This window comes from Gracilinanus agilis, chromosome 3 (assembly GCF_016433145.1).
Source record: "Gracilinanus agilis isolate LMUSP501 chromosome 3, AgileGrace, whole genome shotgun sequence".
In the NCBI taxonomy this organism is placed as follows: Eukaryota; Metazoa; Chordata; class Mammalia; order Didelphimorphia; family Didelphidae; genus Gracilinanus; species Gracilinanus agilis.
Window position 1 is genome coordinate 120696782 of NC_058132.1, and position 24286 is coordinate 120721067.

Below are 24286 nucleotides of genomic sequence, written 5' to 3' on the forward strand. Positions count from 1 at the left end.
TTGGTCATACATATTAGGAAAAACAATTGGAAAAAGTTGTGGACTTAATTTTCTAAATTTAAACTTGACTAGGTTGATTAAAATGAGTTTTATTCATGAATTTAAAAGAACAGGATCAATATTTTGTATTGATTCTAAGGCAGAAGTGGTAAGGGCTTGGCAACATGTGTTGTGACTTGCCCAGGTCACACTGGGAGACCTAGCATGAGGCCAATCTGAATGCAGGACCAGCCTCTAGGCATGGCTCTCAAATCTACAGAGCCCCATTCACTCTTGATCCCATCTTCCCTCATTTTCCCAGAAGGCTGCTGCTGCACTATCATCCCTTCTTTAATCCATGACTTTTCCCTATCCACAGACCCCTAACTTGTGGCCTAGAAACATACCCATCTCTTTATCCTTAAGAACAAAACCAAAAAACAAAACAACTCACTGATCCTATCTTTGCCAGCATTCGGTATAATCTCTGCTCCCTATCTTAAGTTAAATTCCTTAAAAAAGTCATCTCTACTAGATAACACTACTTATCTTTTCTCATTCTTTTAAACTCTGCAATCTTTGAGCTTATCATTCAACTCAAACTGCTCTCTCTCCAGTTACCAAAGGTTGCTTAATTGCCAAATCTAATGGCCTTTTCAAAATCTCCATCCTTTCTGTAGCAGGAGACAATTGATCACCTCACTCCCCAGCACTGTCTCAGGTTTTGTGACCTTGCTCCCAGTCTGCCTTTCTGTCTCCTTTGCTGGATCTTTATTATTTATGTTCCCCAAGACTGTTCTAGACCTTCTTTGCTTTCAGTTAAGAGATCTTCACTCCCCTGGTTTTAATGATCCCAGGCAGATGATTCTATCTATGCAGGTTTAGTCTTAGATTACTAATTGCCTCACAAACAGCCTGAATTGGATGTTCTATTGTATCTCATACTCAACAAATGCCAAACAGAAGTCATCATCATAGCCCTCCCTTTCTAAGATGTCCCCTACTCCTATCCATCCAGTCACCCAGGCTCACAAGCTACTGTTCTCTTCGACTCTTTACTCACCCTACACAATCAATGCCAAATTTTGTCTTTTCTATCTTTCCATCTGTCTCTTTCTGCTCATTCACAAGCTCTCACATCAGCTGAGGCTCTTCTCGCCTCTCCTCGAGACTGATGCAATAACTGTCTAATTTGTCTGGCCCTGTTGAGCCTCATCCCACTCCAAGCCATCCTCCACAAAGTTCCAAAGGGACTTTCCTAAAGCATGTTTTGGCCATGTGACATCTCCCTACCTAATAAATTCTGGTGGTTCTCTATTAGTTCCAAGTTTATATATCATCATCCTTGACCCAGTATTCTTTACTCCTCTCTACATATTAAATAATCCAGCTACCCTGTCCTTTTTGACATTCTTCCAACATGACACTCCATCTCCCACCTCAGTGCCTTTGCATTTGACTGTTTCCTAGGCCTAAAATGTTCTCCTTTACCTCCCCATTTTGGAATTTCTGGTTTTCAAGACCAATGGATTGAAAAGAAACTAAAGATTGATCGACTGAGGGCCTGACAAAACTGACAAACTAACTGTACCAAAGTCAGGAAGCTCAGGGTCAGGGTTGGGCGGGTGGTACTGGTCAGTCATTTCAGTTGTGTCTGACTCTTCATGACCTCATCTGGGATATTCTTGGCAAAGAGACCCATTTTTCCTTCTCTGAATACCACAGCATTTTTTGTTCATATCCTTAATATCATCTTGCCTAGTATTATGCATACACCTCCATCCTTTATTAGATTATAAAGAGGAAAAATGACTTATTTATATGTCCAAACGATAGCAGTTAGCATGTCTTACAGTGGGAAGCATCTGATGAATCAACTGGTTTCATCTTTTTCTGCAACCTTGTAATTCTCAAGTGTTTGTAGCTCATGATTTATCATTTCTTTCTATTATTCACTACTAGCAACCTGTGTGCTCCATTAGCAGATACATGGTCAAGAGAACAAGGAAGAGGCCTTTAGCATGCCGGCTGAACTCCCTATGAAGGATACAGGACACAGACCACAAGATGGGAAGACACGGCTGAGAAGTATCTGCAGCATTGTAAAAAGTATTCACATTGGTGAGATAACATGTTTCAAAGTATTTTTCAGGTTTGTTTCATGATGTCATGGTTACCTACCTGCTGGGCACTGATCACAGTTGACTTATCCTTCAGGACCTGTGGTTGAAGAGTTTGGGTTTTAGTAGGTCTCAGTCACTATGTGATTGTGATAATGTGAAGGCTACGGCTGACATTGATATGTGGTACCACCATGGTTAAGTTAGTTTATGTTTCATGTTTTTTTTTTTTTTGCTACAGTGGAGGTGCTCTTACAGCTGAGCTAAGTTTATATCAATTTTTGTGGGGGAACCTATGGGAAAGGGTATGTGACCAAAAAAATTAGTTATTTTAAAAAATATTTTTCCTCTTTAAAAAATTCCACCCCCCCCCACATAAAGTGTCCCAAAAGTTTTAGTGCAGTTTAATAAGCCTTTAAAACTTAACATATTAAACCAATAAATATTATCAAAACAACACCTATAATTTTTGTGCGATTAAAACAGAAAGCATATTTACATACTGGAATGGAAGACACATCTAGAGAAGATGTGGTGAGATTTTTTAGGAGTTAAAATTTTCATATATTTAGATTTAATTTAAATTTTCATATACTTAGAATTAATTTAAAATCTGGTTTCTCCTTCCTTATTGTCCAAACGAATTTGTTATTTTGTTATTGGATTTACTACTGTTAAGTGGCTCAGTCCTACTGCAGTTACCATCTTCTATGATGACATTTTTAAGGACTTAGGATTATCTACAAAAAAGTCTAGCATTTTGTTGCTGTTGCTATGAAAGTCATTACTGTACTATCTTCTCTAACAAAAGATAATTGAATAGTTATAGATATAAAATTCCATCCTCAAATAGTACCTGAGACTACTTTGCTGCCTTACCTTGTAATCAGAGCATTTTAAAAATTCTCTCATTGTGAAACCCTGTCTTTAGGGGAAGAGGATGGAAGATGTGTCATAAAATTAAACAATGAAAGTATTTGAGATCCAAAATACTTGGGAATCATTGCTCTGGCCTTCTGGACAGTTATAAAGAAATCTATCTTTTACAATTTGGTCAGACAAAAAGAAAAATAAAGCTATTTGAGAAACCTAAGCAATTTCAAAATAAGTTGTGCATGTTTTGTAGTATTTGATAGCAGCTTTTTATTGGTTACAAAACCTAAGCCCATATACAAAATTAGGAACACATTTAGATGCCTCTTTTGAAAGAACGTTTTAGTCTATTTTAACTGATAGTTTAAAAAAAATAATAAAAACAATGCAATTCTTAAACACTGTTCTGAAAACTTAAAAGTGCAGCAATATATTCTGTTTCCTTTAACTATGAAATGGTGCAATTTCAATCCAAAACTGTTAAGGTCACAACAAAGAGAGTCAAGTAAATGCACAGATCTATCTGTTTACCTGACTCTCTAATGTTCACTTGGATGTTATCTGCACTTTCAGTGCAAGAAAAAACTGGAATCTTCACAGTAGTGGGAAAAATGTTCATTTTAATCTCACTGTAATATCAATGTGTGCAAAATCAACAGGGTAACTGTCAGTATATGTGGCAGGGTTATCAGAAATCAAGATGGAAGGGGGGAAAATTTTTAATTCACCATAGTAATCTGGTGGATTTGGACTTCTCAATTTCACCAGTTTGTGACCTTAAATTGCTTTGACTTTGTTATATCTACTTTTAGTGAACACCACACAGTTTTAAGATTTTAGACTTTGTGTGAATAGGATGCAGTTACCATATGAAGCTTTTTAAAACTCAACTTTTGGGGAAAGAAAAAAAAGGCACAATGAACTTCAACTCAATTTTATGTGCACAAGAGTTGAAAAATCTGAGCCACCTTAAAGAGAAATTGATTCTAAAATTTATAAAACCTATAAATAATCAGAGGCCAAACCACTATATTAAAACAGATTCTCTAGCAAGTAAAAATCTTGCAGTTTAAACATACGCTTGTATCTATGTAAGATACAAGACAAAACTCACTCTTTAAAGTGGCTCCACCTTGGCAGATATATAGTTTTAATGAATGCACACCTGCTATGTGTTGTTCATCAGTGAAAAAAAACCAGCTGATCCACAAAGCTCTGATGGCATCTGTCCTTGTCTTCATCACAGTAAATACACCCCACATCCAATCACTAAATTAGTTTAGATTTTTCTATCCCTTCACATCAATGCATTGGGAAATCACACCCAGTAAACAATGGCAACAAATCCTTTTTTGTGATAGCTTACAGAGTTTCAAATTGTTCATTCCCACTCCAGCAATACCATATCCTTTTGTAGATAACTGGGTCAGACAATTTTACCAAAAGCAATGACTTCACATAATACCACCAGATTATGCAGAACTATTTAAAGATCACTGCAAATCAGATTTATGCTGAATAAAGGCAGCTTCTTCTATACAACCTTACACATACTTGTCGGTATCTTTTTAAACAAGGGAATATGGTTTTAGAGTAGGTTCAGAATTAAGCTTTTCTGGTACTCAAAAAATGAAGCTTTTATGACACTTCTAAATAGTTGCTGGTTTGTTGCCAACCACATTATCAAAAGCACTGGTCACTAAGTAAAAAATAGTTTAAGACTAAATTACAGTAAACATGAAAGCTCCACAGTTTAAACCCAATATAAATCAACCAGATTCAATTATTAATTTAAAACAAAACATACTGACGACTGCAAGGTGAAAGCAAGACTCTTATGATCAAGGAGTCTTTTGTTTCAGACTTCTCTTTCTCTCCCCAGTTGGGGATCTTGCTTTCAGCTTAAACAGAAGTCCAAGTCCAGGACAGGTTGCAGCTCAGGTAAAATACCATGCACAGCATTTGATTACTTCAAAACAGCAGGAACACACAGGCTGAAGTGAGTGGCCAAACAGGGCTCGCTGTTCTCAGTTAGGGATAATGGCAAAAGCGTCACCGGTCCAAATCTAGAGCTCTTTCTCCAACCCTGGCTTCTGAGGCAGGTAATGAACACATCAATTACTGATAGATGAAGTACAGTTTGTTTTTTAACTTAATTGTTTAATCAATAACCAAGTTTTCTTTTTTGTTTCATTTTTTAAAGTTACTTTTTTTTTCAGTTTCACCAATGAAAATCATTTGGCTCACATTTTAAAATCTATTCTTCCACATAAAGTATATGAAAATATGTTTGTGGAGGACAGTGATGGAGGCCCAGGTTGGACTGTGCCCCTGTAAAGTCTTCCAGAATGTACGCACGCATCATACCCAAGTGTCTTGATCCACAGTGCACCATTTTCCAAAGAAATGCTCTGTGGAAAGCCGACGTGCCGCCGCTATGAAATCTCTCTAACAAATCTGCAGGCTGCGCTGTCAGCACGTGGCACCAGGAAAAAGAAGGAGAAAATAGGAGAGTTGGGGCTGTTGAAAACTCTAAAACAGTTTAGGAAATCATGCATATGCATTTATAGTCCATGTGAGAGTGACTTTTGGCAACTGCAAAGTGACCGATACACGGCTTGCTTTAAAAGCATCAAAACGAAGAGGAGGCGTGTGTGTTTGGGAGCCTTTTGATGTTGTTTGTTTTTGTCATTTGGTAGCCATCTGGTGGTACTTCAGGTTGATGGGGGAGAGAAGCTGCCCTCTAGGGAACTTAAAAATTAAATTCTTTTGTTTGAAGGTTGGCCGTTGGGTCAAAATTGTAAGTACCTCCTTGCGTTGCTTCAGGAATGAGGCTAGGATCTTCATCAATCTATAAAGAGCACAAACAAATACATTTAATATTAAAATGTGATGAATGCTAGATTGTTGCCCTATGCAGATATAACAACACATTTATGCAGTATGAGAAGTTGGCTTAAAAATCTTACTGCTTTGCTTCTTATTGCACAAAAACTGTCTCAGTGACTTAGTAGTTATTTCATTAAGAAAAATAGATAATTTAAAAAGTTTCCTGGAAAATAATACTGTATTCATATTAATAGCAATTTGGTATAGTTTAATTATAATGTTAGCTGAAATGCCCAAATTAAGTATTAGTGAAGGGAATTAAGGCATTTAAAACTGACTCCCTTTTAAGGTCTACTAATGGATTTCACTTGTTTATCATAATTGATAAATGTACATTTGTCATTTATTTCTAATTAACTGATTCCAAAGCAAACAAGAAGTATTATAAACAACTTTTTAGAATGACATAGAACATGTCTTTTGGAAGGGAAAAAGTATGCAGGACTTGCCTACTAGAAAAATATTTTTATTAAGGTTTTCTAAATAACTAGAAAAATATCTTTGTTTTATAATTATATGAAAGAAGTCATAAATATATAAATTGGAAGTTCTAGTAGATTCATAAGGTAAGCTTCAACCTGCATTTATACACATCATTTTGTACTTACATCATCACCAGAGAAATACTGATCTATGATCTCAAATGCTAATTTATAAATATCCTCATTTTCATGTTGTTGTAATGCTTCAATTTTTTCCAAACCTATTAAAATGAAATAAGTAAGATCAATAACCACATGAACAACTGCTCCAAATCACAAATAAGAGATAGCTGCATTAAAACATTTCTGAGCTTTTACCTTATGCCTATCAAATTGATAATATGATGGTCAAGAAAAATTGGTAATAAGTCAATTCTGAAGGTATTATGTGAAAACTGGCAAACTAATTCAACACAGATGTAACTGATTGACTCACTTATTGTGTAATCAATTCAGAATTATGAAAAATAATACCTTTGATTCATAGATGCTACTATCAGGTATATACCATAAAGGGCTCAATAGCAAAGTTTTTAGAATCTATACACACTATAACACACATTCTACAATGAACACACATACGTGTAATGGGTACATATTGACTGAGGAATGGCTAAACATATGGTATATGAATATAATGAAATATTGTTCTGTCAACAAAAGAGACAACTAGATGAATTCAGAAAAACATCGAAAGTGATGTAGCATTAAGAAAGAACCAAGACGGTATGCATAATGATAATAATTTTTTTTAAAAAGCAGTTGAACTCTTAGGAACTGTAGTGAACAATCATGGTACTGAAGGAAACACCCTCTTCCTCCTCCTCCTCCTCCTCCCAGTAAAGAGGTGGGGACTACAGATGTAGAGAGCAGTGTTCACTGTTGGATTCAGATGCTCAAGTCAATTTCCTTGCTCAAATGTTTTTTCTTTCACTAAAAGAATGTGATGGTGGGAAGATGGTTAGGGAGAAATTGCTAAGTGTAAAAATCAGAAGGCAACAAAAAAACTTTTAAAAAGGACTTCAGAAGTCATGTAGCCCATTTCTTATTTTGCAGATGAAGTGCCTAAGTATTTTGAGGAACTTGCCAATGGTCAGTGCCAGAATGTGAACTTAGGGAGGTCCTCAAAATACAGAATCCTTCTACTGCACTGTGCTAGGAACCCCCAGGGCCTTTAAAAATTAATTGGTTGAGGTTCAATAATGTTATTGTATAAATATAAAATTCAATAAATTCCTTTAATTGTCCCATTAGTTACATTAAGCTGGAAATGTCTGTTTATGGGAGGAACCAGTCTATTTCCTTTAGTGAATGATAATAAGTAAAATAAATAGTATAAACTTGTAACACAGAAGACAGAAAAGATGATTTGGCAAAAAGGGGATGAGATAAAATTGAAATTTCACATGACTCAAAGGCTGAAAGGTTTCATAGGTCTTATGAGGACAGATTAAATACTGTTCTATTTCAACAAGTTAAAATGTGACTCTCCTCTCCAAAATCTATCCATATTCTTCCTAATTTTCCCCCATTTCTGATGATATAATCTTTCTTTTATCTACTCTGTTTAAAAGCCCAGTCATTCTTTAAAAAATGATTTTTATTTTTTAAAAACCTTTACTTTTTGTCTTAGAATCAATATCAAGTACTGGTTCTAAGGCAGAAGAGTGGTAAGAGCTAGGCAATGGCAGTCAAGTGACTTGTCCAGGGTCACATAGTTGGGAAGTGTCTGAGGCCAGATTTAAACCTAGGACCTCCCATCTCTAGGCCTGGCTCTCAATCCACTGAGACACCCAGCTGTCCCTGGTAATCTTTCCAAAACATATATTATTCCCTTCATCAAAAAGCTAATCAGTTGTCTTTAAGAAAAAATATAAGCTCCTTTAGTCTGGCAATCTGAGAAGCTAGGCTGGAACCTACCTTCCAAGCCTTGTTTGTGGTAATCTTTCACATACCAGACTGCTAAATGTTCCTTTATTCTTTCCTGCCTTGGCATGGCAGATGGCATTTCATTTCCCTGCCTAGGATGTTAATTCCTGCCCATCTTTCCCTACTGCTATCTTTTCCATCTTTCCAGTCTTAGATTTAATGTGTCACTTCTTCTAATTTTTAAATTCTTTTATCAGACGTTAGTCAACAAACACTTATTATGTACCAGGCACTGTGTGAAACAGTGGAGATACAAAAAGAGGGAGAAAGTTCCTGCCCTCAAGAAATGAATGTAAGAAGACGAAAGGCAAACAAGTATGTACAAAGCAAACTAGACATAGGATAAATATAAAGTGAGTGAGAGGAAAAGCATGACAATTAAAAAGGGTGGTAAAAGGCTTCCTGTAAAACATCAGATTTTAGTTAGTACTTAAAGGAAGCTTGTAGGTGGACATGAGGAGGGAGAAAGTTCCAAACATGGGGGACAGCCAGAGAAAAAGCCTGGAGTTGAGATGAACAGTTTTATTTTAGGAACAGCCAAGAAAGTCAGTGGATCTAAGAGTACATGGTGAGAAATATGACTTACGATGATTGGAAAGGTAAGAGGGGACAAGGTCACGAAGAGCTCTAATGTCAATAAGGATTTTGCATTTAATCCTGTAGTGAATAGGAAGCCACTCTTTGAAGCAGTCATTTTCTGACACATATCATTATCTTTTTGGGTATGTGCATAGATCTGGTTGTCACATATGACTCTTCTGCTCAAAGTTTTAAATGGGTCTTTATTATCAATAAAGTTCAGACTCTGGCTTATGTTTAAGGCCATCCAAATCTGTCACTCTTCTTTTCCACCTTTATTTCATACTTCTTGTCATCTGCTTTAAATTCTAGCCAAGTGGACAATCCTCTTATCTTTACAATACAGCATTCTCCCTCCTTGTGTCATTTGCTTGTGGCATCCTGCTATACTCTTTTCATCCCAATGAACTCCAGAAAATTCCACTGATCTGTCTTTTTTAACCCCCAAAAGCCTTCATTGACCTCCTAGAAGCAACAAATGTTATATTTGGAAATCTCACTGGTTTGCTACAAGCCTATACTTAAATTAAACTGGGAATGATTAGTTATATGCTTGTAGACAATTTGGTAACCTTTAGCTTCATGTTTTCTTATCTAAAAAGGAAGGATAATACTTGCTCCGCTTGTACTCTACTAGAAGCAATCATAAACCATTCTCCCTCTCTGGACCTTATGCACTAACATGTGTTATATAGTATATATAAGTGAAGATGCCTTATTGCTCTACTAGTCTGCAAGCTCTATGACTATAGGGACAATGTAATTTCTAAACTATGTACCTCCCAGAGCATGTAGTACAGAGTCTGCAATCCAGAAGCACTTAATAAATATAAGAGTAAAATTTAATGCTTTGTTCCCCTACGGAAAGGAGAATGTAAGCTTCTCAAGTGCTTCTTTTCATTTAAAAAAAAAATTTTTTTAATCAAGCAACCAATCCCAAAGTATTTATTAAATATTTACTATGTGTTAGGCATTGGGCTGGATGCTAGGAATATAAATCCAAAGAATGAAACAACCCCTAGTTTAAAGAGTATATTTTGTAAAAGGGGGAAACAACCAGGAGAAAGGAGAGAGAGATGGAGGTGTAGGAGAGGGAAAGCAAAAAAGGAGAGGGAAGGAGACAGAGAATGGAAAGACAGAGAGAGGGTAGGGAGGGAAGGAGACAAAAGTTAAGTAAAAGCAGTCTGGGAAAGAAGACACTAGGAGTTGGGAGTACAAAAGCTTCTTATAAAAGACCCTGAATCTTAAAGGAAGAGAGGGACTCTATAAACAGAACTAAAGAAAAAAATAAAACACCTAAAAGACAATGATATGTGTCAGAAAATGACTGCTTCAAAGAGTGGAAGTACACTGCAGGTATGTGGGATAGCCAATGCAAAAAAAGGGAGGTGAAGTGTTAGATGTGAGGAACAGTCACTTCAGTAGGAATACAGAGGGGAGAGTTGATATCTAATGAGGCTTGAAAGACAGGTTGGGGCCACGTTATGCAGGGGCTTAAAAGTGTAAGAGGAGTTTATATTTTATCCTAAAAGCAAAAGGAAATCACTTTGAAGGGAGTCACAAATTAGCTCTTAATTTAAGGAAGATGACTTTAGCATCAGCGTGTAAGATCCACTGTAGAGAGAAAGGAAGCAGAAAGATCAATTAGGAGCTATTGCATTTTGTCAGGCAAGAGGTGATAAAGGTCTGAACTATTGTGGTAGCTGTACGAATAGAAAGAAAGGGTCAGACGGGAGAAATGTGAAGATAGAAATTACAAAACTTAGCAAGTGATTGGTTATGTGGAATGAGAGAGGGTGAGGCACACAGGACAATACCAAGGTTCTAAGTAGATAATTGTGTTCTTGTCAGAAATAGGGAAGTTTGGAAGAGAGGAAGGTTTAGGGGGAAAGATAATATGTTCAATTTTAGACATGTTGAGTCTGTGGTGCCTCCAAAATATCTAGTCTAAAATGTCCAACATGCAAATGGTGATGTGGGACTGAAGTGGAGTAAGCACACAAGAGCTAATGAGGTTTCTGAGAGAATGTGTAGGAGGAGAAAAGAAAATGGTTTAGGAAGGTGATGGCGAACCTATGACACATGTAGCCATTTTTTATGACACACGGCTGCATACAGAGAAGTATGGGGCCACATGCTGAGGATAAAATATTTGCTGTAGAGTAGTGTAATGTAGACACTGTGCACTATAGATGACAATTCTACTAATATTAATTTACTTCTTTTGGTTTATTAAATACAGTTATATATTACAATTATACATTTTTGTTATTTAAACTATAAATATCATGAAATTATGGTTTTTTTCTCGAAGTGAAACACCAAGCTCAAAAGGTTGCCCATCACTGGCTTAGGACATAACCTTGGAGGATCCTCACAGCTAGGTATGTGGATGAGCCAGAAAAAAAGACTAAGAAAGAGAGTTTAGATAGAGAGGATAAGAACCAACATAGAACAGTGCCATAAAAACCCAGAAAGAATATTCAGGAAGGAAGAGGTTAACTGTGTCAAATGTAGGAGATAAAACCTAAAAGGATTAGGTCTAAGAATAAATTGGGCCATTTTGAGAACTCTGGTTCTTCAACTCAGTTGAAGCAGTGCCAGTCAGATTGCAAAGAGCTAAAGAGTAGAAGAAAGGCAATGGAAACATGTGAAGATTTCTTTTTCAACAAGTTTGGCTGAAAATGGGAGGACTGATATAGGGCAGTAGGTTGAGGAGTTGGTGGATTCTAGTTAAGGTTTTTCTTAATAAAGAAAAAACAAGGATTTCAGGGGAGAAGTGTAGATATGGGCTATTTAAGATGAGAGATGGTTTGGAATAGCTTTTGCAGGGAGTCAGGTGAGGAAACAATTTGTGGGGAATAAAAGGACTGCTCTGCAGCAGTCAACCAAGTGAATTGGATAATATGTGTTTATAATGTGCCCAGTTAGCATGGTTGTATTCAGGTGCTTGTGAGTAGTAGTCCAGAACTTTAGCAAGAGCTTGATGAATAGCAACAGGAAAAGAGGACAAGAAACTCAAGAGTGAAGGACAGTATAAAGCTGAAATTCAACCCAATTATTAGGTTGAAATTGGAGGGAGAATAAAGTGAAGTTAGAGCAGGGGAAGAGGTCTGAGAAAGCATGCCTTTTAGCAATAGTATTAATACTTAAATTTAATGAAAATGAATTTAGGGTCCTTTTTAGCTCCAAAATAGTAGGTATTAATTTTTTCTTTAAAAATATTAGTCACATATTGAAATAAAGCCTATTCCCTAAGGCAAAGAAGAACTATTAAAAGATCTATTTCAGAGAATAAAATAGGTTCTAGATGAGTGTACATCATTAAATTTTTTTCCCAAGTGTTTACAAAATTGCACCAAAAATTAGCTGACTTTAAATAAACCAACTTTTACCTCCACATTCTTCTATTATTTCAGCTATTGTGCTAGCTTCATCACCAGCCATTATCAGAATGTTTTTCAGACCATCTAGAACCACCTGAACCACCTGAGAATCTTTTACTGAGAGTAAGTTACAGAATGGTGGTATTACATTCTGCTGTACAAGGTATTCAACCTAAAATGAAAAGGAAATATTTGTTACTTTTTAAATATACATCGAATCTTTCCCCCCATTGAGCTCAAGGAATTATCTACTGAATAAAAAAATTAAGTCATTTTGTAAACAAATAAAAAGGTATATTTGCTCTCAATAAGTAACTTAAAATAATTTAATAACTATTTCACACAGTCACTAGTTACCTGATCTTTTCGCCCACTTATCGTCAAATTGCTGATTGCCCAAGCAGCTTCTTTTTGGGTCCCAAAGTCCCCCTAAGAATTAAAAAAATAAACTTTACTGACCAAAAACTATAATTACATCATATCAGAAATTTTATTTTTAAATTGTTATTGATATTTTTTGTTTTTATATTAACTACAATTCCCAATATATTCTTTGTCTTTTCCCTCCCAAAAAGTCTATGTCAGATACTTTAGTCTAATTTATAATATGACTGACCTTAGCCAGCTGGTGTATGATCATAGGGATTAATCCAGCATCTATTACAGCTTGTACTTGTTGCTGGTTTCCTGCTGTTATATTGGAAAGGAACCAAACTGCTTCCTATAATTGGACAAAATGCAAGATACTTTTATTTTATATATGCTGAATTTAGAAAATCAAGAAAATCATATTTAAGGTACTAACTAAAGAAAATAAACAAGTTATACAAAATCCTTCATTGGGAATATTAGGGTCCAATTAACAAACCAGTATTATAACATTTTTAAAATTAGGAAGACAGACAAAAAAAAATAAATGAAACTAAACCAATCAAAACTAAATTTAAACCTAGTATTTGTAATGGCATTATACTTTAATTTATTCCAGATACATTCTATTTAGCTCAAAAATTCTTTCTAAAATAAAGACCAGTTAATTTTTATCACTAAAAATATTTATGTGGCTAATGTCACTCACATAAGGTAAACTCATTTATTTAGTTAACTAACAAATGTAGAAATGCTTACTATTCTACAGAAGACTTAGGAATACAAATTATATATTGCTTTTGCCCTCATGGAATTTAATATTCAAAGATCTATTAAAATTGGCAGTTTTGATAGACTAATTGCAGGAAAATACTTCTGATATTTTGGTCCTTTCACAACAAATTCTATTCTCATCCTTTATAATGAATAAACATTCCTAGAATACATGCTCTTCCTTCTTTTTCCAGAGTGTGGGTATGTACGAAAGTCTTAAAGTATCTACTCCCGCATCCTAGTTCTAATCTTATGGAGAAAAAAAACTTTATGAACCACATATAAAACACACATATACACACTCTCCCAAACAGCATCAGAACAATGCTCAGCATCGATGTCTTATGAGTTACCTGTATTGTTCTAGAAGTTTATTACTGTATATTTCATGAACTTGTTGCATACAGGCCTCTTCTAAATGACAGCTTACATGGTAAAGCAGAGGGGCTTGGCTATGTTGGTTCCACATTTCTATGAGTTCTATTTTTTTTTTTTTTTTTTAAACCCTTACCTTCCGTCTTGGAGTCAATACTGTGTATTGGCTCCAAGGCAGAAGAGTGGTAAGGGTAGGCAATGGGGGTCAAGTGACTTGCCCAGGGTCACACAGCTGAGAAGTGGCCGAGGCCAGATTTGAACCTAGGACCTCCCGTCTCTAGGCCTGACTCTCATTCCACTGAGCTACCCAGCTGCCCCCTTGAGTTCTATTGTTTTTAAAAAGGTTATGTGGCTACACTTCAGTTCAATATTGTATTTATTTTTTATTTTTTTTAAACCCTTAACTCCTGTGTATTGGCTTATAGGTGGAAGAGTGGTAAGGGTGGGCAATGGGGGTCAAGTGACTTGCCCAGGGTCACATAGCTGGGAAGTGGCTGAGGCCGGGTTTGAACCTAGGACCTCCCGTCTCTAGGCCTGACTCTCAATCCACTGAGCTACCCAGCTGCCCTTATTGTTGTATTTATTGAACGATGCCCTGAAACTTCATTGCAATACCCCGGGATGCCTTGCTAATCAAATAATTAGAATACAGTATAATATATGAAGTGAGACAGTGTGGTATAGTGGATAAAGAGCTGGCTTTAGACTCATGATCCACAAGGTAGGCTTTTTAAATTTCTCAGTGTCCCAAACTCACTGTGACTCACAACTGTAGTTGGTAATTACCATTCTGAATCAGTAAAGAAAGTGCTCCATTAGAAGCAAACTACATTAATGAAATTGGTTCAAAATTCATAAATATTTTTGCATAATTGTGTAAATTCAATGGTACAAAGAATTCCCTGTGTAGGAGCTTCCTTTACCAACAGAAATTAATACTCTGTTGCCTGGGGTGCACAGTAGTTAAATGATTTTCCACAGGGTCTCAGAGACTGGTCTCAGAAGCAGAAACAGAACCCAGGTCTTCTTGACTCTAAATCCAATTCTGTATCTAATCTGAATGCTTCCATGTACCATATAATGGATTCTAAAATTGAATTAAATCTAATTTTATTCAATAAAGGAAAATTTTAACCTATGAAGGTGAGATATAACTACTTCCTTAAAAACTTTAAGGGGGATTGGGGATGGGCGGCGCAGCTGGGTAGCTCAGTGGATTGAGAGTCAGGCCCTAGAGATGGGAAGTCCTAGGTTCAAATCTGACCTCAGACACTTCCCAGCTGTATGACCCTGGGCAAGTCACTTGACCCCCATTGCCTAGCCCTTACCATTCTTTTGCCTTGGAACCAATACTCAGTATTGATTCTAAGACAGAAGGTATGGGTTAAAAAAAATAATTTAAAAAATTAAAAGAAAACTTTTCGGGATCCTGTGATTTCATCAGGGTGGGTATACTCTCTTTACCAAATATAAATTGCAATTTCATTATACTTCAGAAGACTATCTTCATGAGTTGCTGTGGTCCAAAAAAATTATGACCTAGTACTCAACTTTTTGGTGTCATGCCATGGCAAACTAGTTAGACCGATCTTCTGATTACAGATAGTATCTCCCAGAGCTAGCACTCTGGTGGAATAGTCTTCAAGAATCTAGGGTTACCATACCATGACTAACTACTTAGCAATAAGAACATTTAATTAACCATACTATTTTATGTCACAACCATAATGGGTTAAGGAGATCATACTATGTTAATGTAATACTGATAGAAATTTAAGCAAGGATTTTGACTGACATGTGAATTCATCATCTTGCACATTTTATTTAAGACATCAAATATCATCTTAAAATGTCATTTAGGCATTTCCTAACTTATGGCCAAATACTTGACGTACCACTGGGAGGAAATAACCCTTATACCCTTTCATCAGACAAATGGCCAATAGTTCACCAATTCAGAATACTCAGAGAGAAGATCTAGAGAAATCCTTGCTTTTATGTCAGTATAAAGGTACAGTCTTAACAAACTGTTGATGTCTAGGGCTATCTCCACTGCTTATCTAGGATACTACTAGATCATTTTATAACACTGTTTCTATGGGAAGAAGTAGTCTGAATTCCAAAAAACTAACTTTTAAGTGCTATAATGAAGTTAACTCTGACTATAAAGTTGCTATTTAATCTTAAAAGTTTATTTATATTTAATTTTATTTAAAAAAGGGAAATTATCTGAATTAGCATTGCTAAAGCTATGCTTATGATTACACAACATTAGTAGTTACATAGAATGAGAAATAAAATATACAATTAAAAGATGGTGAACAGGTAAAAATAAATAGGTTGCTCTTCAGCTCTTGCTGCCTTGATACTAAGTCAAATTCTTCATCTAGCTTCAGAGAAAGCAGGGCTATTTTTTAAAGTCACTTTACAATATAATACTGCTCCACATGTCTCTCTATTAGTGTCCCAAAAAAGCAATAGAGTAGAATTTGTCTTAGAATGGACAGTCCTGTCAAATACAGTTTCTCCAACATTTGGTTCAAATACGTAAGTTTTCTGTTTTGTTTTTTCTTTTTAAACATTTCTTAAATCTGTCAAGTTCTGAAAGATGCACCTGCAATTACCAGTAATCATTAAGTCTTTTTTCACTTAACTTAAGCCTTTTAAAAAAGTATTTAAGTACATATATGTTAATACTGTTTCATTAAACAGTGCCTTTAAGCATAATTCAATTTCCTTGTCTTTTGATAGTATATATTTTTATTGTTGTCTTAGCTGAAACCATAACTCTTGACTTTTTTAATTCAGCTGAAACAAACAAAATAACAAAATTATAGCTTTGAAAAGATTAGCTTTAGTTTTTCCTTGTATAATGTAAACATGGAGCTATCACTTAAATTTAAATGTTATATGGTGAGAGCCAGCCCTAGAGACAGGTGGTCCTAGGTTCAAATCTGGCTTCAGATACTTCCTAGCTGGGTGACCCTGGGAAAGTCACTTAACCCCTCTATTGCCTAGCCTTTACAACTCTTCTGTCTTGGAACCAACACACAGTATTGATTCTAAGACAGAAGGTAAAGGTTAAAAAAAATTAAAAATAAAAACATGTCATATGGACATATTAAGCTTTAAATTATTTAAGTAGCATGAGTTTATATATCAAAGGCCAATCTCACCTTTCCTTTTTGTCTTCAAAAAACCCCAAACCAAAACCCTTCTCTTCCTTCTTAGAATGAATACTATATATCAGTTCCAAGACAGAAGAACAGTAAAGGCTAGGAAATGGGGATTAAGTGACTTGCCCCAAGTCTATTTTAAATGAACTGAGGGATATAATCTTTTCCCTTCAGTTTCAAGGGGCTTTATAGGTTCACAGATTTGGACCTAGAAGAAACCTCTAAGGTCTCAACCTCATAATTTTTATAGATGAAGAAACTAAGAACTAGAGAGGTTAAATAACTTGCTTGGGGTCACAAAAGTTTCTAGGACTTAACTGATTTCAGGTCTATCCCTCTATCTACTATATAATACTACCTCCCCAAAAGCTTCTACTCAAAGAAGCCTTCTTGAAGTTATCCTAAATATAAAAATTATATTTTTCAAAAAATAAACAGGGTTTCAGAAAATAATGGTGCACATACATTAATCCATCATTTCTTTGAGAAATTCCAGTTGTCCCTTACTTTCTCAAAGAAATGAGGGCTTAATGTAAAAGATATGAGCCACCAGGCTGACTATCAGAATCTGGAAAGCCTCAGACAAAATCAAAAGTTAACAGTCTTGTTTAAAGGTAAGGAGAAACTTTTAGTCAGTACTAAACAGAGCTTGCTCACATCAAGAGGTTAATCATAGATTAAGAGCTGAAAAAAATATTATTAGATCATTAAGACCTACTCTATCATTATTTTTCCCAATTAAACTATCATTAATTTTCTTTCCCTACCACCCTACCAAAAAAATAAATTAATAAAACTTTTGTAGCAAATATGCAGAAAAAACAACAACTTCCCCTACTGGATATGTCTAAAAATGTTTCATTCAGCATATTGTATCCATCTCCTCTATGATATAAGGTAGGTAACAAGTAAGTTTCATTATAAGTTCTTTGAAGACATGGTTGGTCAGAGTTTTTAAGTCTTTCAAAGTTGTTTTTCTTCATAACGTTGTTGTTACTGTATAAATTATTCTACAGGAACTGGTCACTTCACTGCATCAGCTTGTCCAAGTCTTCCCAGATTTCTCTGAAACCATCCCTTTCACTATTTCTTATAGTACAATAATATTCCATTACATTTATGTAACATAATTAGTTCAGTTGGGGAAACTGAAGTAATTGCAGTGACTTTCTAAGGTCCACTGAGCTAGTAAGTATTTAAGATCGGATTTGAACCAAAGTCTTCTTGACTCCAGGCTTACAGCTCTATCTATTGCCTGAAGGTAAAGGATATGTAGCTTTACCATCAAGAATAATTTGCCTAGTAAAATGAGTATAATCCTACAGGGAAAAAAAAATTTACCTTTAATGAAAGTGAATTTTCAATATTCCTGATAAAAAGACCAGAGTTGTGTAGAAACTTTGAAGTTCAAACAAAGGAGTTAAGAGAAACATAAAAAGGTAAAAACAAATTAAAAATTGGTAAAGGAATATACAAGGATAAACTAATTACATTCTACTACAGGGAGATGACCCATGTGCCCCCTCTGAACCCTATCATTATCAGGGGCTAGAGAGGGAGTCTAATTAGACAGTTGTATGGGAATGGTTGTCATATCTTGACTATTTAAAATAATGGAAAAATAGAGAAAGGGAAATACACTGAGGTCATCCTAAGGATGTATAAAATATTTATACTTTTTTTTTTAAAGCAAGAAGAATCTTAGGGGGTGTCCATAAATTAGAGACTCGCTCAGTTAATATAAAAATACAATGGAATACTACTATCCTATAAGAAATGATGAAGGGAATAGTTCAGAGAAACCTGGGGACACTTGTATTTATTAATATAGCGTGAAGTGAGCAGAATAAAGAGAACAATTTATACAACGGCAACAACACTGTAAAGACAAACAACTGTTAAAGACTTAGGAACTCTGATCAGCATCATGACCCATCCCTAAATATGAAACCCCTGATAGAGAGGACAAAGACTCAAGAGAACAGGATGATATTCTAATATCTACATGCATAGATGTATATATCAGTTGGTATACACTGTTTTTCTTTTAGATGTGGCCAATATGGAAATTTTGTTTGAGTTAGACCATTAATGTTTGTAACAAGTTTTGTTTTTCTTTTATTTGCAACTGGAGGGTGGGAAGGGAGGATAGGAAAGAGAGGACAGATTTGTGCTGACTGAAGAAAAAAAGAAACTATTAGATAAGTACTGGTCCCTACTTTTCAAATCAACATTAATTTATTAATGGCAACAGAGAAAAATATTACTTAAACAAAACTGTCTTATCAAAGCACTGCACTAAATAATATATTTGTTAGCCATATAGAGAGCAGTTAGTAGATGAAACAAAATTAGTTCAGAAGTAATTATAAGTCTTTTATTAACTGAAAATGATAAAGAGAAAAACTCTACTACATACCTTATTTATCTTCTCTTTTGGGTGAGACAAGAGATTTGGGAAGTGTGAAAGAACATCACAGTTGAGAACAACTTGCGTCTGCTCATCAGTGCCTGTCACTATGTTGCCCACTGCTCTCAGAGCTGCTGTCTGTAATAGCAGAGAAGAGAGGAAATTTTTGTTCCTTAAAGAAAATTCATTTTGTTTTTTAATCATCTGGTTGGACCTCAGAATACTGAGATCTCAAGGGAGGAATGTCTAATATTTTTCCCAACACAAGGCGAGGTATTTTTGAATTTTTAAATCAAGTATATCTGTCAAATAATAAGCATTCATTAAGCTCCAACTATGTGCAAGGAACTGTGCTAAGTATTGAAGATATGAATAGTCCCTTGCCTCAAAGAGTACACAATATAATGTTTGTGAAAAAATATATAGGTAAAAACCCTCAAATATATGATAGAAAAAAGAATAAAGAGTACAATTTAAAGAGAAAACCTCAAGGCTCATTTTAAACTATTTAATAGTATCCCAATTTATTGTTGTTGTTTTCTTTAAACCCTTACTTTCCATCTTGGAATCAATACTGTGTATTGGTTCTAAGGCAGAAGGGCGGTAAGGGCTAGGCAATGGGGGTCAAGTGACTTGCCCAGGGTCACAAAGCTAGGAAGTGTCTGAGGCCAGGTTTGAATCTAGGACCTCCCATCTCTAGGTCTGGCTCTCAATCCACTGAGCTACCCAGCTGCCTCCATCCTAATTTATTGTTGATATTTTTCTCCTTAAAACAATTCTATGTCTCAATATTAGAATTTATTTCATCATTTTTTTATATCTTCGAAATATTGGCTAAAAATAAAATGGCTTCTTATCTGCTTTTAAAGTCTATTATCAATATTAAAAAATTAAAACAATTAACAAAATGTTCTAGATGAGCTGTTTCTTAGCCTTTCATTTATGAATCAATTATATGACAGTATAAATGCTGAAGGTTAAAATTTAAAGCATAAAATTTTCTGTCAAAAAAAAAAATTTTTTTTTTTTAACCCTTAATCTCGGTGTATTATCTCATAGGTGGAAGAGTGGTAAGGGTGGGCAATGGGGGTCAAGTGACTTGCCCAGGGTCACACAGCTGGGAAGTGGCTGAGGCCGGGTTTGAACCTAGGACCTCCTGTCTCTAGGCCTGACTCTCACTCCACTGAGCTACCCAGCTGCCCCCTGTCAAAATTTTACACATGGTAAAAGTATGAATTATACAAGGTTTATTATTTTTAGAAACCAGTTGATATTATCTGCTCCTATAAGATGTCTTAATGTTTGCTATTTAAGTTGGTTTTCTTCTACTATTTTTCATATGTTTGAACAATAAAAAAATATTTATACACTAGCTACTAAGTGCAGGGCACTAAGCTAGGCATTTTGGTATAGAGTATTAGCATTTATCCAATTTGTTCTGGCAATGAAAATTAACAGTCAATATGTCAGTATATGTAATCATGCATATAAATAATTTTTTCTTTCCCCAAAAGGACTGACTTATTGGGCCCATACTAAAACAAAAACCAGAACTCAACAGACTTGATCACTAATATTAGGATTAATATTATAACTAAGAAGTTAACTGTGATGGGTTTCCTTGGTCCTGATGTTGGGAACAAGGTCAAGGGAGATTTTTCTCCCCTTCTTCACACTATCAGTGGACATTGATCCTTTTCTTGGAAAGCTGAGACTAGGTCTCAGTCTTCAAACTGAAAGGCAGTACGGATGAACGAGAGGAGTAAAATGATGGTAGCGCTACCTCTTCCCTGCAGGAAAAGTTTAACCATTCATAAAGACTTTCTTCAGTAAGCTAGTGGTCTGTTTCAAAAAAAAAAAAAAACTACCCTAAAATCTGGCATTAGACCCTTCCTACTTGTGTGACTGGGCAAATCACTTAACCCCGACTGCCTATTCCTAACCAGTCTTCTTGCTTGGATCCACAACAAAGTATTGATTCTAAGATGGAAGGTAAAGGTTTAAAAAAAAAAAGCCACTCTGCCCATATCCTATTCTTCTTCTTCATCTTCATCATCTTCATCATCATCATCATCATCATCATCAATTCCAATTAGAGATTCATCTGGGTTAAAAAGTTCTGTGTTTTAAATGCCAACAACAGTCATTCACACACCGTAACATCTAACAGTTTAATCAGATTGTTTCTCTTTTAACACCCAAACAAGTTAACCGAGAATTTTGATTAGGTAGGTTAAAGAAGAAGTAATTTAAAGATATTGGCCTTCTTCTTAGGGAAGAGGCTAGAATCTTTACCTCTAAATCCAGCCCTCTTTCAAAATTTCCTATTTTTGTTGAAGGCATTGCTATTCTTCCAGTCTCTCAGCTCCACAACTTTGGCATCATCCTTGATTTCTCCTTCTACCTTATGCCCACATATATTCAACTTGTTGCCACATCTTATTATTTTTAAGTGACCCATTCTCTCTACTTTCATAGCTGCCATTACTTCAGTTAAAACCCAGACAGAGTGATTTCTTCCCGTTATCTAGCTGTAACGCAGCACAATGGGGCAGTAGAGTGCTAGCCTTGAAGTCAGTGAGATGAGCTCAATTCTGGCCTCAGATGCTTCCTAGCCGATCCTCGGGAAAATCACTTAAACCTCCTTGCCTCAGTTCTTCATCTGTAAAATGAGCTGGAGAAGGAAATGGCAAATGACTCTAGTATCTTTGCCAAGAAAATCCCAAATGGAGTCATGAAGAGTTGGAAACAATTGAACAACATGAAGCAGGATGAGGAAATAGATGTTTTGATTACAAGGGAGAGGGGAAGAGGTGATTAAGGAGAATGAATTATAGAAGGAAGACAAATCTGGATAAGAGGACCCAGATAAGGAAGTTTGAGCTGCTAGTGAACCTTTGTAAAGCCAGATGCCTGAATTCAAGAGGCAACAATGGGTAGAAAGAGGACTTGTAGAAAGATCTCATCTACTATGGAATACCTAAGGCTAGTTTTGAATTATCTCCTTTCCTGGAAAGCAACTGGGAAGATAAGTATCATCTACCACCCATATTCTCAGCAGTAGTCTCTTGTAATCTTATTTGATTTGTATTGATTTTATTTTATTTTTACTAGTTAACTGCATTCTGTTCTGCTTGAAGCATGGTGATATAAGTAAGTTTTTAGCCAATTCCTATAGTCTTAAATTTTAAAAAAAATTAATTTCCAGGGGGCTAAGTAATATTTTTTCTGGAAAGGGGGCGGTAGGCCAAAAAAGTTTGCGAACCACTGGTTTAATGGAACTAATCTTAGCTGTTAGTGACAAGGAGACTGAGGGTATACTGTATACAGTCACACAAGCTGGGTCACTAGAAAAATTCTGACAGCTTTTTTTGTTTCTTCACATAGAGCCTAGCACAATGCTGAGCACATATTACTTATTTCTGTTTTAATTCCAATTAATGAGATAATTGAGCTATTTAAAATATTCTGGCTAAAATAAATTTTAAATGCAATTGTGAATATTGTACTGAAAAAATTAAGTTTCAGAGTTCATTAAAATTATAAAACATCCAAATAGGAGAATCAGCCACAAACGAACACATTTAAAAAAATAACAATTTTGGTTTCAAATAGTCTCAATACTTTAGGAATACATATTTTTATCAAGATCAGTACTCCTTCTTTTTTAGCACAGCAGATCTTAAACCCTATACCTTAAGAAGTCAGTCTTTGTAAATTTATGTGGCTGGAAAAAAAAAAGGAAATTAATCATGAATGTCTAGCTAACTCATGATGAAACGTGAAGCTGTTACTTAGTTGTGTGGATTTTCAGAAATGAAAGATCTACAACAGTAACTGAAGCCTTTCTAGAATGTTAAAATCTGTCTCTACTAGCATAGTCTTTAAGAATGTAGAGTATCCTCCATGTAATAAATGAGGTATTGATGTAGGACTTTAGTAAAGGTTCATATTTTTACTCATTATTAAAATAGCTAATTACATTAGCCTATATTTTTGAAATCAATTGTTAATTAATATTGCTTTTTGGTGGCAATAATTGAAGTTTATATCAGGTTTAAATCAACAGGATTTTGTGTTTATGAGAAAGCTGAACAATACTTACTTGAACTTTAACCTCCTGATGGCTCAGAAGAGGCACAAGAAATGGTACAACTCCTGAATCGATCACCATTTGAATCTGTTCATTACCTCCATCAGTTAAATAAGACAAAGCCCAAACAGTGTCCACAAGAATCTACAGGAAGTAATAACAAACCATTTTGCATATTAATTTCAACATTTCATGTACATAAAAACCATCAGATGGTGGCAAGAAAAGTTGATAAATGTCAATATTTGTTGCAGGATTATAAATGCCTGATTATCTGGGATATTCTATTAAGTAGTAGATACCATTACCTCAGCTACTACCTTGCCTCCAAGATGCACCTCTAACCCCAATTCCCTCACTTTGAGATCAGTGAAGCAAGTATTAGTTTATCAGAAGGAAAAATGTCTTTTTTTTGTTACATCTGCTTGGTTATTACTTCAAAAATAGATATTTATAATGTTATTGGTTTTTCTGAATGGAGACCTGCAATAGCTATTCCAGCTACTCTAAGACTTAAGAGTTGTTTACTATCTCAAGTCTCCTATCAAATCAAAGATACTATACTTATGAAGGGAGAGCAAGAAAGCAAGATTGACCACTCATCTTGCACTCTTAAAAAAGATGAGTCCAAACATTTCCCTCTTTTTCTTTATTCTCTCAAATCTTTCAAAGATCTTCAATAGGAGAAAAATATTCTAACTGAAGGTTAACTCACAAAAATGTTTGTATTTTAACCATTTCTGATAGAAAACACTACCATCCCACAGTTATCAGTGAATCTGTCACCACCAAAATACAGACCGAAGATGTTCATCTCTTGCCCTCTAATTATAAGCAGGAGCAAAACAGGTT

General features: G+C 35.3%; 1 protein-coding gene across 1 annotated transcript in view; it reads right to left on the reverse strand.

Moving 5' to 3' along the window:
* Positions 1-3223: 3223 nt before the first annotated feature.
* Positions 3224-24286, reverse strand: part of KPNA3 (karyopherin subunit alpha 3) — a 73644-nt gene continuing 52581 nt past the window's right edge. Inside the window, exons 11-17 of the mRNA XM_044668241.1 lie at positions 23447-23578; positions 19351-19479; positions 12854-12958; positions 12595-12666; positions 12247-12409; positions 6470-6564; positions 3224-5823 (exon numbers count right to left, since the gene is read on the reverse strand). Of these exons, the coding sequence (XP_044524176.1) occupies positions 5725-5823; positions 6470-6564; positions 12247-12409; positions 12595-12666; positions 12854-12958; positions 19351-19479; positions 23447-23578 (795 nt within the window). The 3' untranslated portion in view covers positions 3224-5724. The remainder of the gene's footprint in view (positions 5824-6469; positions 6565-12246; positions 12410-12594; positions 12667-12853; positions 12959-19350; positions 19480-23446; positions 23579-24286) is intronic.